Source organism: Dysidea avara, chromosome 8 (genome assembly GCF_963678975.1).
Source record: "Dysidea avara chromosome 8, odDysAvar1.4, whole genome shotgun sequence".
Classification (NCBI taxonomy): domain Eukaryota; kingdom Metazoa; phylum Porifera; class Demospongiae; order Dictyoceratida; family Dysideidae; genus Dysidea; species Dysidea avara.
Genome location: NC_089279.1, coordinates 5,304,095 through 5,320,133, shown reverse-complemented (window position 1 = coordinate 5,320,133; position 16,039 = coordinate 5,304,095). Strand labels below are relative to the sequence as shown.

General features: G+C 37.7%; 2 protein-coding genes across 5 annotated transcripts; both read right to left on the bottom strand.

Annotated features, from left to right (window-relative positions):
• Positions 1-1,034: 1,034 nt before the first annotated feature.
• LOC136265149 (tripartite motif-containing protein 2-like) lies at positions 1,035-4,014 on the bottom strand. Its single transcript, XM_066059958.1, has one exon. It carries the CDS (start codon positions 3,433-3,435, stop codon positions 1,198-1,200), a length of 2,238 nt encoding a protein of 745 aa, XP_065916030.1. The 5' UTR covers positions 3,436-4,014; the 3' UTR covers positions 1,035-1,197.
• Positions 4,015-4,117: 103 nt separating this feature from the next.
• LOC136265152 (uncharacterized) lies at positions 4,118-12,382 on the bottom strand. Of its 4 annotated transcripts, XR_010705412.1 has the most exons (7): positions 12,234-12,382; positions 11,728-12,183; positions 11,530-11,630; positions 10,359-10,513; positions 5,655-5,771; positions 5,449-5,605; positions 4,118-5,400 (listed from the first exon to the last, which is right to left on the bottom strand). XR_010705412.1 is itself a non-coding variant. In XM_066059962.1 (6 exons), the coding sequence occupies exons 4-6, from the start codon at positions 5,664-5,666 to the stop codon at positions 5,051-5,053; spliced, it is 519 nt and encodes a 172-aa protein (XP_065916034.1). In that variant the 5' UTR covers positions 5,667-5,771; positions 10,359-10,513; positions 11,530-12,183; positions 12,234-12,382; the 3' UTR covers positions 4,118-5,050. The 4 variants fall into 4 exon arrangements, 2 of the variants coding, with proteins under 2 accessions (XP_065916034.1, XP_065916035.1); XM_066059962.1 differs by having other exon boundaries at positions 11,530-12,183; XM_066059963.1 differs by having other exon boundaries at positions 5,486-5,605; positions 11,530-12,183.
• Between the last annotated feature and the right edge of the window lie 3,657 nt (positions 12,383-16,039).

Genomic DNA, 16,039 nt, shown 5'->3' with positions numbered 1-16,039 from the left:
GAACATGACTCCCAGATTTGCTCCGCGTGTAAACTGTGTTTGTTCAACTTATAGCATAGATAGTATATGCCTACCTATACTATCTATGCTTATAGCACTATCTATGCTTATAGCGCTACCTAGCGAAAATGTAGAGTCTAAAATTTGGTAATCTTCACTCACCTTCTCTATAGAATCAAACCTTTCTTTAGTCCTCGCGAGGGGTCCGCAACTCCTTAGAAATCTCGTACAACCTCTTTGAAATCTTCTTGAAATCTGAAAAATGTCGCAAAGTTCCTTTATGCATCATGTAGTAAACGAAATTAACGGAAATTAAAAATTTTCGTTCATATCCGGATAGTAAGGATCACGTGATCTAAAATACAAGACAAAATAAAACAAACACATTTAACAGATGAATAAAGCTGAACCTCTGCCAAGCACAGTTCAGCAGAGGTAGTGGGGCGCTCCTCAAGATCATGTGATTAAAGTATTCCGGATACTAAAGATTTTGCTTGCTCCGAAATCTTGCCATAACTGTTTTGAAAATCTTTCCAAATCTCATACAGGATTTTTCGTAGTTGTGGACCCTCTGAAACAACTTATAACTATAACACCAAAGCACAACATAATTATAACAAACAACTATACCATACAATGATCGAGATAATTTTATCTTTCTGGTGGAACTCCTTTCCACATGATCTCTTCCAAAACATGTCCACCTACACGTTACTACAATTTGTATGATGGGTACTTAGAAGCACACATGGAAGCAATGTTGTCAGCAACTTCTGGTCAGCATGAGGTGTGCATATGCATGTTTACAAATTAATTAGAGTATCATAATTTAAAATGCGCAATTATATACCCCTGTAATTTAAAAAAAATGCATCGATGTTTTAGCAGTATATAATATATACTGCAAAAATTATTCAAACAATAGGACATGAGTAGTGACATTTAATTTTGTAATAGTGAAAATTTTACTCTTGTTCAGATAATCGGACCCTCCATGGCTCAAATATGAATTAACAAAACTAGTGTCCTTAAGTAAGAAGTAATGACCACATAATATATGCTACCATAGTACATTCTTGATAAGAGAAATATACATTAGAAATATACAAAATCAACAAATAAAATTTCCTAAAGATCTGTATATGCCTAAGAGACAATTAAACACACTATACAAACAAGCTACATGTGTTAGTCAGTCTAGTCAGAAAAGATTTGGATCCTGTTATTACAACAGTCTGTGATGTAGATTTTACCATCATTACTAATAGCTAATCCTCCATGAGGAGATGAAAACTGTCCTTGAGCAGAACCTGGGGATCCAAAGCAGTGCACAAATACACCATCTTTGTCAAAGACAGATACACGACAATTCCATACTTCTAACACAAGGATGAAGCCATACTTATCTGTAGTAATACCAGTTGGACTACTCAGTTGACCCCTGTCAGCTCCTTGTTCACCAAACTTGCCCACGTAGGCACCATCTAGTGTAAATATGGAGATGCAGTTGTGACCATAATTAGCAACAAGCAACTGATCATTGTTGGTCACAGTGATGTAATAAGGATTGGATAAATGACCTGAACCAAATGTTTGACAAAACTGACCATCACACTGAAATACTGAAATACGGTTACCACTATATTCAACAATGTACACTCTGCCATTGTGAACTACAATACCTAAGGGATGCTTCAGTTGACCATGTCCTGATCCACGACTGCCAAACTGAAGCAAATAGTCTCCATTAGGATTAAACTTCTGTACCCTGTGGTTAGCATGATCAGCAACATACAAGTGGCCATCAGGATCAAATGCTACCCCCAGTGGACAATTAAATTGTCCGTTACCACTTCCACTACTGCCAATCTTTCTAATTAGTTGGTCTTGACTATCAAACATCCACACACAATGGTTACTCTCATCCCCAACAGCCCATACTCCATCCTTACCAAACGCAATACCCCGTGGGTATTTCAGTCCTCCTCCATATACAATCTTGTTTGGCTTATCCATTACACGATAGTTTCTGTGCACATTCACAAGGTAAGGACTTCCCTTAATGTGTTGTTTGTTAATAGTAACTGACAGTCTCAGTTCTCCCACATGATTGGCTATAAATGATGTTGAGTAACTGCCATCTTTGTTATCCTTCATTTCTACTGGAATGACATCTCCCCTACTGGACTGTGCTTGACTGGTAATATCACTACCTTCTTTGTGGCAGATGTGATTATGGTGATCTTTAGTGACTATGTTGAAATTAACCATTTCCCCTTTTGAAATCATTTTAGGCACATTTACAGCTTCGGAATTTGCAACAGAAATATTAGGACCAATATAAAGCTTACCAAACTGTGGAAATGACTGATCAAAATCTTTGACACACTCAAATTCTACAACAACAATTTCCACTGGCTCAGTACCCAACTTGCCATACAGTTCACTCAACCTCTTCACATTATCCATCACTTGTTTCTTCATCAACAATGCTTCTTGGTCTGACCCTCTCTTCACTGCACTGTTTAGTTCTTTCACACTCTCTAGTTCTGCTTGGGAATGTTCCATCTTCTCCAAATGGAGGGAAGATTCTTTCTGTTTCTGTCCCAACACTTTATGCAACTCTGTTTTTAGATCATCTTTTTGTTGCTGCAATCGTTGGAGTAACTGTCGCTGCACTTTTTCATAATATACATCAATTTCCTTGTCAACACTGGTAGCTTTAGCTCCAATCTCATCTTTTACACCATGTACTTTATTGTGAGCAGTTGACAGTCCTTCAATCATCTTCTCTACTGGTTTCATCATGTCATCCATTTGTTGTCGATACTTGTTAGCCACCTTCTTCACAGTATCATGTTCATGTTGGAAATGATCCTTCATGATGCAGTAGTGACACACCAACTGCTCACATGTTTCACAATAAAAATTCAGTTCTATTTCATGTTCCTGGCATAAAGCAAACTTGGATTTTGGTTTTACAGTGACGTTCTCTTTCTTAGACTGCACCTCATTGAGTGACATCATGTTGTGGTTTTGCCACTCTCTGCTGTATTTGTGGTAATTAGTACATACGCTACACAGGAAGGCACTACAATCAAGGCACAGAACCTCCACCGAGTCCTCCCTAACACAATGGTCACATTTAGCTTCCTCTTCTCCCTCCACTTTGCGTTGTAAAGCAATTTCATCCAAGAGGCGGTTAATGAAAAAGTTGTTCGGCAAATCTTTTACCCCTCCAGCTGGTACGACGCTCGTTCTCCTACACTCGGGACAAGCGATACTGGATTTGTCCTCTGACTTTCCCTGTAGTTTCGTCAAACACGCTTCACAGTACGAGTGATAACAAGGGAGATATTTAGGATTCTTGTACAGCTCACAACAAATAGGACACGCAAGGTGACCAGTCATCTTCTTCATTTGCTTCGCAGCCATTGTTGCATGTAGTTATTATAAATCCCGTGCACACACCGCTCTTTTTGTGTTTGGGTGGGGAAATCCCCCAAACGTGATGATTTGATCACATGATTTGTACTACTTGGATATATTCAGGCTGTGAACCCTTGTAGATCTAGTACAGGGGCTTAGGTGATTACAAAAGGTTACACAATTAAGTGATGTTACAGTGTAATAGCAACTAACATTAGAGCAGTGATAATCTGGACAGTACATTACAATATGACAACAATAATAACAAGAGTTAATAATAGTAGAGGTAAGGCCCAAGAAGAAGCGTCAGTCGAGGAGTGATGAGCCGGAAGTAACCAAGAAGAAGTGTCAGACGAAAGCAATGGCAAGGAAAAGAAGCGGCACTGATGAAACGCAGCCTGAAGAATCCCAACTTAAGAAAAAGCGCCATGCAGATGAAAGTTATGAACGATTTCTCTCTGGTTCTTCCATCACTCACTGGAGTAGCCATCTTCGCATCACTGCTTTCTCACCAACTATCGATTTTGCAAGGCCATACAAAATGTAACATAACGTGTTTATTGCGGTCATCAACACTATAGGAAATTACAAAGGTATACGATAATAAACGGGGTGCTCTACGCGCTCATTTTATATAGGCCTATTGAGCGTTAGACACTCTCCCTCCCTACTATTATTAACTCTTGATAATAACCTCAGAAGGTTTACATCCAGTTATAACCTTACCAAAATGGATTACATTACAATAATAATATAAATTATTTAGCAGGGTCACACCCTTTGTGCAGAGCGATCAATACTAACAGTTTTCTTCAGTTTGGTACCTTTAAGGGCCTTAGCCTCTCATCTTCGCTGTCACTGTTACCTTGGTAACTACTAGCAACACTTGTCCTGGTTGGCTTGGGCAGTTTCAGTGGTGGTACTTGAGAATCAGATCTCCTCATGTGTGTAGTTGGAGGTGTCATCGGTTGTGGGACTTTATTAGTAACAGGGAAGGTGGGGATTAGTGATGTACAATATTAGGATTTTGGTTTCGGTATGATATTGATACGATAATTGGTAAAATATTGAAATTTCGATACTTTTTCGGTATTTTTTCTTTTGATTAATTGCGTGAGGCAAATGTTTATAATTAACAGCTATGCTTTATAGAATTTGTGTTGAAGGTAATAGCAAGCCTTGGAAACTGGTAGGCACTTTTTACAATGGCTAAACTGAGCTTCATTTCTACTGTGATTGCACAATCACACACCAAAAGTTGTAAATTACCAAAACATTACTCAATATAGTGAAAATTTTAGCAAAATTTTGACTATACAATAAATATTGATATCAGTTATAAAAATATTGAGATTCGATACGATATCAGTATTGAAAAAAATATTGCAATGTCGATAATTTTTCGGTATATTGCACATCACTAGTGGGGATGAGATGGACATGGAGCACTGAGAGAGAAGAAAAGTAGGTGGCTCAAATACAACATACAGTTGCTCTTCTACTGGTGTGCTGGGACGTATTGGGGATCCTACACTCTCTGCTCTCTTATGGAGTTTGGTCATCAAGTCGTCCCACCAGCCAGGGCTGGCATTTACAGGAGGAGGGGGTATACCATTTTCTGCTATTGTTGCTGATGGTGGTGGTGGTGGCTGCTACGGATACACATACACCTCATCTTTGTGTAATGATGATTGTGATGGCTTGTGCACTGTGGGTGGGGGTGGTGCAGGGGCAGAATTGTAAACAGGAGGTGGGGTGGTGGGGGCATACTTGATACAGTTAATGGTGACACAGGCTGACCCACAGTTTGTGATGTGTAAGGAATCTCAGAGTAGTAGATAGCAGGATCATCTAATTGATCAAAGCTTTGTGATCGTTGTGATAGTCCTGAAGTTGATGATGCACTACAAACAGGCTGTGAAGTAAGACTGCCACTAATCTGGGATTGTGACATGCCAAGTGATAGAGAATCTAAAACATAAGTAAACAAATCAGAACATGTAGACACAAAAATGTTACCTTGAAAATCACTAGTTACTGCAGCCAAAGGACAAACCTCTGCTAAATAATCAATAGATTTCTCAGGGAGAACACTAGGCCATTCAATAGCAACAGACAACTCTTGTGAAATATCTTGTAATCTTTGTAAATCACCAACCATAGACATCCCAACATTCTATGACCACATATGATGTCATATGACGTAAAGTGATGTAGATACTCACCATCACTCCCATATAGTCCCTAATTAAGGTACAGTACCAGGTACGTTCTTCAACTAACAATTTGGCAAGTTGTGTTCTCTCCAGGTCATAGACGGACTGTATTCTATTTGTAGCCTCCTGTAGTTAACAATACAAATATTACACCTCCAATTAATTCGTACTTCATCAAAATTTTCTGTACAATGTAAAGAAAACACTGATATGATATTGTACCATTTGACCAACTATCAACCTTATTGACATCACTCCTATATACATGGCAGATTTTATTTGGGTGACTGTTAACATTTTTGTGCGTCAAATTCAATATACAGTACAGCATAATGAACTATGCCATCAATTATAACCGAACACGTGTGGTACGTCAAACATTCGCTTTAAAATTTCAACTTGTTTTCCAAGTACCGTATGCAAGGAAATTTTGATGTAAGAAAAATTTGACGAATTCAGACTTCAGCAGATTTGACGAATAAAATGTTGACGAAAATCAAGAAATTGTAGGCAAATTTTGTACTTTTAAGGGCACTTATAAACATTTGATGAATTTAAATTTGATGAATTAAACTGATTCGTCAAATTTTTTTTGACGTCAAAATTTCCTTGCGTATGGTACAAAATGTCAATACCAGTGTTTACTACGTCTGCACAATTCATCAGATTACAATATGCTATAGTTAAATATTGCCACACGTGTGTACAAGAATACAGCACTTGAAGTGTGTCACAGGACACCCCCCAAGTGCTTTACTTTTTGTACACACTAGCGTAGACAGTAATTTAAGTGATATGTTGTATTTCCTGGTTGTCTTGCCTGGAGTGTTCATCCCAAGTGCCTGGACCACTTCAATTTTCAGTGATCAGACTATCATTAAGTGTTCACATAATCTATTTCTAGTTGTAGAACAAACTGGTAGTTGCCTAGTTTTAACAATTTACAATTTTGCACACATGATCATTCATGCTGTCTGGATTAGGGGATAGTTTTCATGATAATCGATAACTGTACTGTATTTTCCCAATTATCTGCACATCTGTACTGTATGACTCATACGGTAGTTATGTAGCTAAACAGTACTGTATGTCCTCATGCAAAGTACAGTAAATGCTAGTTAAGGCACCGCTGCAAGTACAATACGGAAAATATGACATGAGTGTGTGCGCTAGTGCTGTATTCAGGTTGAGGCCACACCAGAGTGCTATTTTTCATAAGCATGGCGGCGCTTTAACTGGCTTCCTGGTCATCTTTGTTTGGAGCGTTCATTTTGTAGACTTGAACCGCGCGTCATGTGATTACTCGTAGCACCTTCATCCCTTAATAGAAATAGCAGCAACAAGGGAACGCATTAAGGTCCCTAACAGTAGATCCCATTAATAGCACTCGGGCCTGTGGTCCCTACTATACTGTATGATAATAGTTGTACTGTACAATGTATGCATTAAAGCTTGAATGTATATATACTCTGTAGGTGTAGGTAGTGTAGTACAAGGGCGGATTTAGGGGGTGCTTGGGGGGCTGAAGCACCCACCTCCAAAATTTTACAATGAGCAAGCTAGGAACTTCTAGAAACTGTAGTACAGGTGCAGTTGCATTTTATACACATGTATGGGCAATGAAAAGATGGAAAGAGCAAGGGGAATAGCTAATCTTATCCAAGAATTACTAAGAGGGGTTCAAAATATACTTTTGGAGTAAGTCTTACCTTAGAAGCTGCTAAAATCGAAATACTCTAATAGAACAGTCAACTACTCTAATAGAACATCCATCATTAAAATTATAATGTTATAAGCTGAAATTAAACTTATTCTTCTAGACCTGTGCACTGCTACCCTCACCACTGTACCAAACATCCTACCATATACCAATCACTTTTGAAAGATTTATACCTTTAATGTAACAAATTGTATAAACATCATTAATTGAAAATCTACTCTGAAAACAACTTTTTCTGTCAAATAGTTTAAGTTTTTTTAGACTCTACTATAAACTTGATTCTTGGGTCAGTGAAATGCTTCTCTTGCAAGTAAAACAATATAGCCTGTGAATTTCATAGCATTTATAAAGTTCACAAGACTGCAACATCTGAAAGCTGTTTTTATTTTTTCCCTTACTTGATCAAATCCCATGCTACATGCATTTATCTAAATAATTATAGTAGCTTCTGGAGTTTGCACTATCAAATCCCTTGAAGTTCAACTTTAAGCGTAGAATATCTTGTGTTTTAAATATTCTTCTTGACCTTACATTCAATTAACTATACACTCTTTATTCTCTTTGACAAGCCACTATTATACATTTTCTTAAAATCCAATAACAAGAAACATTGTATAGTTCTGTTTTTAAATTAAAATTACTTCCAACTGAACTCATTCATCTTGTATCCACATTTGGTAAAAAATAGCTTCTAGATTCAATCTTGTGAAAGCAATTTTCCAAAAATCTACAGAGGAGTATGCCACCAGAGCCCCTAGCTGGAGAATTCTATACATGCTGAGTGCATGTGCACTCCACACACTGGTGAGTCTACTTGCCCTCTCCACTCATCTCTACTGTTAATTTTGGACAGCTATAGTGTAGTTTAAGCCATGAGACTGCAAATTATGTTATACTTCAAAACACTAAAAATTTGATCATGTGCAGCTGATACCCATATGTTTCCACTACTGTGACTAGTTCTTTAACAGATAATCAAGTACTCTGAAGTCACAGTCAGTTTATAACTAAACAAATTGTCTATTATACAATGTAGAGTTGCTAAACCTCATAAATTGCTCCATTTTGTCATGACATTGACCAAATTTGTTTCTCCATCACCTTCAAGTGTATTAAGCTCCTATAATAATAATTATCATTCTAACAATTTCAACTTATAACTTTTGAAACTTTTAGGCTTTAAATATTTCTGTGAAGGTCTAAATAACAACATTCAACTGTGGAATGATGTACGTTGTAGGGTGCTTTTTACTCATAGATACACAGCTAGATTATCATACAGTACAGCAGTACTGCACTGTAAAAAATGGCTATGAAACAACAACCAGCAGTTGTTATTCTAGCAAAATCAAGAAATGTTGTTTTGATTGGTAATCATTGAAAAAACCACAGTATGTTATTTTAACATACATGATTAGAATTAACAATGTGAGGAACATTGTTTCAACATGATTTCTATATTTCAACAAGTGAGTGTTGCTTCAACGTCAGTGTTGTCAAAACTAACATTGATGTCTTTGAAACAGCAATGGCAAAAACTAAAATAACAATGCATGCATGTATATTACTTCTTATGTCTACTGTACAAGTGCATTACAACTAGTATCTTCTATATTCCATTTTAAACAAAGGTAGGAGTTATAATCTGTTTGTGAAAATGTGGTATGTGAATGTAATGGATAGTAATCAATCAGTTCTGGTATCCTAAGAGCTTTTTGATATCCATGTGCATCATTTTTTATGACAAAGCAGCGTATATGTTCAGTGAACCTAACAGTCTGCACACATTTCACTATAAGAAGTGGCTCTCCACATAGTAGTATGATTTCCTTTACTGCAGCAAACTGTGGTAAAATGTTTTTAAAACCATAAACCACATAGCACCCAGGACGATACATGGTTCCATTAACAATAATCCATCTTGGCCTGTAACAGGTATTAATGATTGCAACATTGAACTTCTGCATGGATAATGTATGTTCGATGTATATAATTTTTATTAGCATCACAAAAAATTGCCAACAATAATTCAATGCCTCTGGTAGCTGAATCTTCATGTATGGATGCTTGGAAATAACATTTTTAAACTGTAGTATACAACACTGTCTATATGCATCCAGCTAGTTGTATCAGTAGAGTGTCGTACTAAAGTTGTGGTTTTCAAGGAATCCTAATTCTCTTAGTCAGTTACATATAACTACCAAGGAATAGTGTTTTTACTGTCTATATATTACGTATACAGTTGTCATGCATGTCGTTAAGGGTATATAGTAGGGATCATGAGGTTTGGGCTTCTTACACAAAACTATCACCTGAAAATCAGCCTTTGAACTCAAAGTAATACACAATTTCTGGTAGTCTACAAGGACTGAGCTGTGATTTTTCAGTCACTACAACACCAGTACAGCCTACTGGGAAAGCAGTTCACACCACAGGTGTATGTTCTATTAGAGTGCTCACAGGTATAAGTGTTAGGTGTAGCAAGTAAATAGATGTATAGTTTTATAGGATTGTATGGTATGGTTTGTAAGTTATAGCAGTTTAGAAGCAATACTTAGATTGGAGCCTCTACAAATTTGGTGGTGACGGGGTTTTAAAAGTTGAACAATGGGCAAGTTCCGTATTTAAATCAGTGATATTATTGATGGTGTTAGTGTACAGGGTGTGTAATTTTTAAACCAGTTGTGTGCCCACGACTGAAGGTTGGCAGTAGTGTGTACCAGACCTAGTTTCGTGTGCACCAGACCTAGTTTCGTGTGCACCAGACCTAGTTTCGTGTGCACCAGACCTAGTTTCCTGAAATTGCTTACCGAAAAGTGTGTGTATGTATGTATGCATGTCTGTCCACACCAATGCCCACGCAAATATCAAATTGTGTTGGAGATTCTAAATATTTATAAATACAATATAATTTTTATAGTGATATTTACATTCTGTTACTTGTGCCCTAAGTAGCAGCACACCACTCCAACCTATATGATCCCTCTCCTTACTGTTTCTCTTCATTAGTAGTGCCATTATCACTTTAAAGAATCGTCTACAATGTTTGTTCTCGACATTCCGATAGTAGGCAATTCCATCATCTAACTGCGTGACGGTGTGCGAGAGACCAGTTATCCCTGTTCCTGTTTACTTAAGGGCAAGTCCGCTACAGGATAAGTGTAGGGGCTACAACTGAAGTTACACAGTGTTTAGAATGTGATGTTATGGGAATTTATATATTGACACCACCATATGGTAGTTGTGGTGGTTAGAGGGTTAAAAATAACAAAGACTGTTCATTTTATCACACGCAAAAACTGTTGAGGTTTTCACCATTAAAAGCTATTCATACAAGCAAGAGTTAATAATAGGGGAGGTATTATTAACTCTTGATACAAGTAAACCACCTAGTAACATTATCAAAAGTCTTATTATTAAAATTATATTTACATATTTCCAAGGGGTTATATACCAACACTTTGGGACTCTCGTACACTATTTGAGAAATCCATTAGATATTTAGAAATCCTGAAATCTGAAATTATGCAAAATCCGATTATTTTTGTTTCCATCCATTCACAAACTCAATTACCCAGTTGGACAAGCAATCAGTCATGCAGTGAGTCTTGAGTCACACAAATCTTTACTTGAGCCACAACAAAGGACTCAAGATTGCTTTGAACAAGACTTCCAGTCGAACCAGGATGGGGATTGGCTAGCTAATTGCCTACTGGATTTTGCGAAGTACACCTGTGTCTCTGTAAACTAAGGCTCCTGTGGTCCCCTAGGCTGTGTCAGCCACTCTCCTTGGCACAAGTAGCAGAATGTAAATATCACTGTAAAATTGTACAGTGGAACCTCAGTTATCCAAATCTATTGGGACCAGAGGTGGTCCATAAGTCTGAAAAGTCCATATCTCTGAAACAGAGTGAAGAACTTACTGTATTATCAACTACCCCAATAGAACAGTCAGAGCAGTCATTTCCGTAGTTCGGTTAACCGAGAATCTGGATAAGTGGGGTCCGGATAACTGAGGTTCCACTGTAGGGCACAAGTAGCAGAATGTAAATATCACTATAAAAATTATATTGTATTTATAAATATTTAGAATCTCAAACACAATTTGATATTTGCGTGGGCATTGGTGACCCCCTTGGATATTTCTTATTGTTACAAACTCACCTTAATGATGGTGATGAAGGAAGCACAACTGGTGACCAATAGGACATAGACAACATTCCCATTCCATCAACAGGGAGACCGTGTAGTCATCCTTCAAAGAGCTATGAAGAAATAGACATCTACCATGAACACCATCTTGATGGGATTACAGCCATATTTCTGTATCATTCTTGTTGAACAGGCTGAAGATGGCCGTACCATAGCCATGATTCCTGTACTCTGAAGTTTCTTCATCAACAGTTCAATCTCCAGTTTGAGGTTGGTCATGTTGGTGGTACTGCAGTTTTAGGTGTCAGGGATAGCCTTACTGTGACTGTAGTGGTTGTGATAGTAGCTCACCATGGCCAAGTGGTTACATGTACCATCTCTAACATGTACTGTACTAGTCTGGCGCGGCCGCCCTTTCGCAAACAGGAAGGGTTTGGGGACTCTGGCATTGTGTACTTGTGCGAACTTACCGAAAACTGGTGCGTCCAATCAAATCGCTTGCCTGCTCATTTAGTGACGTGATATCCGTTTTGGCTAACTTGATAGGCGACAAATTATGGCTTCTGTTTCAATGCTAGGAGTGGATTCTTGCAGTGTATCGAGATTCTGGAACGCAGGATATGCAGGCGCGGACATGACTCCCAGGTTTGCTCCACGTGTATAGACCTAGCACAAATTGGCGTAATGTATAGACTCTACCACTGATCTTTACTCACCTTCTCCATCGAATCAAACCTTTCTTTAGTCCTCGCGATGGGTTCGCAACTCCTTTGAAATCTTTTACAACCTTAGTTGAAATCTGAAATGAATCTGAAAAATCTAGTAGTTGCGAATACTAAGGATCACGTGATAATAGCATTCTGGACACTGAAGATTGTACTAGCTCTGAAATCTTGCCATAAATTATTTTAAATCTTGCAAAATATCGCAAAGATTTGAAATCTCGTGCAGTAGTTGCGGACAAAGCACAATGTAACAAGCAGTTACTGTACAATAAATGATCAAGATATTAAATTATTTTATCTTTCTGGTGGATATGATCTCTTCCAAAACATGTCCACCTACGTTACTGCAATTTGTATGATAGATTTTTTTTTTTTGGTCTTCGACTTACAGCTAGGCTGAAGTTGAGTAGAATCTGAAACCCTCTCTGAGAATTTCTAGATCTGCCACTGATGACCACATAATATATGCTACCACAGTACATTCTTGATAAGAGAAATACACATTAGAAATATACAAAATGAACAAATAAAATTTCCTAAAGGTCTGCATATGCCTAAGAGACAATTAAGCACACTATACAAACAAGCTACATGTGTTAGTCAGTCTAGTCAGAAAAGATTTGGATCCTGTTATTACCATAGTCTGTGATGTAGATTTTACCATCATTACTTGAAAACTCATGTCCTTGAGCAGAGCCTTTGGATCCAAAGCAGTGCACAAATACACCATCTTTGTCAAAGACAGATACACGACAATTCCCTTGTTCTAGTACAAGGATGAAGCCGTACTTATCTGTTGTAATACCAGTTGGACTACTCAGTTGACCCCTGCCAGCTCCTCATTCACCAAACTTGCCCACGTAGGCACCATCTAGTGTAAATATGGAGATGCAGTGGTGATAACGATTAGCAACAAGCAACTAATCATTGTTGGTCACAGTGATGTAATAAGGATAGGATAAATGACCTGAACCAAATGTTTGACAAAACTGACCATCACACTGAAATACTGAAATAAGTTGACCACTATATTCAGCAACGTACACTCTGCCATTGTGAACTACAATACCTAAGGGATGTCCTAGTTGAAAATCTATTGATCCACTACTGCCAAACTGAAGCAAATAGTCTCCATTAGGATTAAACTTCTGTACCCTGTGGTTATAACATGATCAGTGACATACAAATGGCCATCGCTACCCCCAGTGGACTATTAAATTGTCCATTACCATTTCCACCACTGCCAATCTTTCTAATTAGTTGGTCTTGACTATCAGACATCCACACACAATGGTTACTGCCATCCCCAACAGCCCATACTCCATCCTTACCAAATACAATACCCCATGGTTGTTTCAGCCCTCCTCCATCAACAATCTTGTTTGGCTTATCCATTGCACGATAGTTTCTATGCACATTCACAAGGTAAGGACTTCCCTTAATGTGTTGCCATTGTTAATAGTAACTGACAGTCTTAGTTCTCCCACATGATTGGCTATAAATGATGCTGAGTAACTGCCATCTTTAATTTGTTATCCTTCATTTCTACTGCAATGACATCTCCCCTACTGGACTCATGTGCTTGACTATTAATATCACTACCTTCTTTGTGGCAGATGTGATTATGGCAATCTTTAGTGACAATGTTGAAATTGATTTTCTCTCCTTGTAAAGTCATTTTAGGTAAATTTACAGCATCAGAATTTCCAACGGAAATGGTGCACCAAATTACAGCTTAAATTACCAAATTGTAGAAATGACTAATCAAATTCTTTGACACACTCATATTCTACAGCAACACTTTCCACTGGATCAATTCCCAACTTGCCATAGAGCTCACTCAACCTCTTTACGTTATCCATCACTTGTTTCTTCATCAACAATGCTTCTTGGTCTGACCCTCTCTTCACTGCACCGTTTAGTTCTTTCACACTCTCTAGTTCTGCTAGGGAATGTTACATCTTCTCCAAATGGAGGGAAGCTTCTTCTGTTTCTGTCCCAACACTTTATGCAACTCTGTTTTTAGATCATCTTTTTGTTGCTGCAATCGTTGGAGCAACTGTCGCTGCACTTTTTCATAATATGCATCAATTTCCTTGTCAACACTGGTAGCTTTAGCTCCAATCTCATTTTTCACACCATGTACTTTATTGTGAGCAGTTGACAGTCCTTCAATCATCTTCTCTACTGGTTTCATCATGTCATCCATTTGTTGTCGATACTTGTTAGTCACCTTCTTCACAGTATCATGTTCATGTTGGAAATGATCCTTTGTGATGCAGTAGTGACACACCAACTGCTCACATGTTTCACAATAAAAATTCAGTTCTATTTCATGCTCCTGGCATAAAGCAAATTTGGCTTTTGGTTTTACAGTGACGTTCTCTTTCTTAGACTGCACCTCATTAAGTGGCATCATGTTGTGGTTATGATACTCTCTGCTGTACTTGTGGTGTCAGTACATCAGCTACACAGGAAGGCGCTACAGTCAAGGCACAGAACTTCCACTGGGTCTTTCCTAACACAAAAGTCATATTATTATTTAGCTTCCTCTAGCTTCTCCCTCCACCTTATGCTGTAGAGAAATTTCATCCAAGAGGCAGTTAATGAAAAAGTTGTTTGGAAAATCTTTTACCCCTCCAGCTGGTACAATGGTCTTTCTCCTAGACTCGGGACAAGCGATGCTGAATTTGTCTGGGGAAAAAAAGTGACATTTCCAGACCAAAAATCAGTATGGAAATGTACAGGAAATGTCAGTGTTCAATTTTCCATATCAAACCTAGAGTAAACCTGTATAATTTTATGGTAAATGTCACATGTTGTGACATTTCCTAAAACATTGGAAATTTCATGTGTCTGGACATTTCCTCTGCCAAAAATTTGATGTGCTAGATTTCCTGCATGTATTCAGAAATTTGACATTTACATGAAATTTCCTAAGACTCACACATGGCATAAAGTAGATTTCCTACACTATCCAGAAATTTGACATTTCCTTAGTCAAGGACACATGACATGCAGTGAGATTTCCTATACTATTCAGAAATTGACATTTACATGAGATTTCCTTAGTTCAGGACAAATGGCATGCAGTGACAGTTTAGTCTGAGATTGTCACTCCAATTACTGTTGTCATACCTGATTACTGTATCACTTTACAGATTAAGGTCTCTGTGTATTTGGAAATGCAATATATATACAGTACATTATAGACTCCATTATTGGCCAAGGACACATCATGTAAATTTCAAGAATTGTTATATTTACTGGACATTTGCTACAGTAACAGGAAATGTGATTACCCAAACCCACAATGAAACAGTATCTTGGTAATAAATTATAGGTTTCTTATACATTTTGCAAACTCTATTAAAGTAGGTAAGCTAGCTAGTTGTAAAGTACTGTTGCTGTTTCTTGCCATTTAGGAAATGTCCATGTAATGTCATTTGTCCTGAACTGGTGGAGAGGATTATGCACACTGGTACCATACTGTGCTTAGGAAATGTCATTTCCTAGACAGGAAATTTGCATGTTGACACCAGTCACACCACCTATCCTGAATGCAGAAAATGTCAAGAAATTTCTGAAAATTTGATCTTTCCTGTGTTTTTTAGAAATGTCAGTAAATTTCATCTATCCTGCATTAGGAAATGTCAAGACAATCCTGCTATTAGGAAATGTCAAGACAATCCTGCTATTAGGAAATGTCAAGACAATCCTGCTATTAGGAAATGTCATGGAAATTGCACCCATACTACTTCAGGAAATGTGTAAATTTCATGTACACCAGAAATATG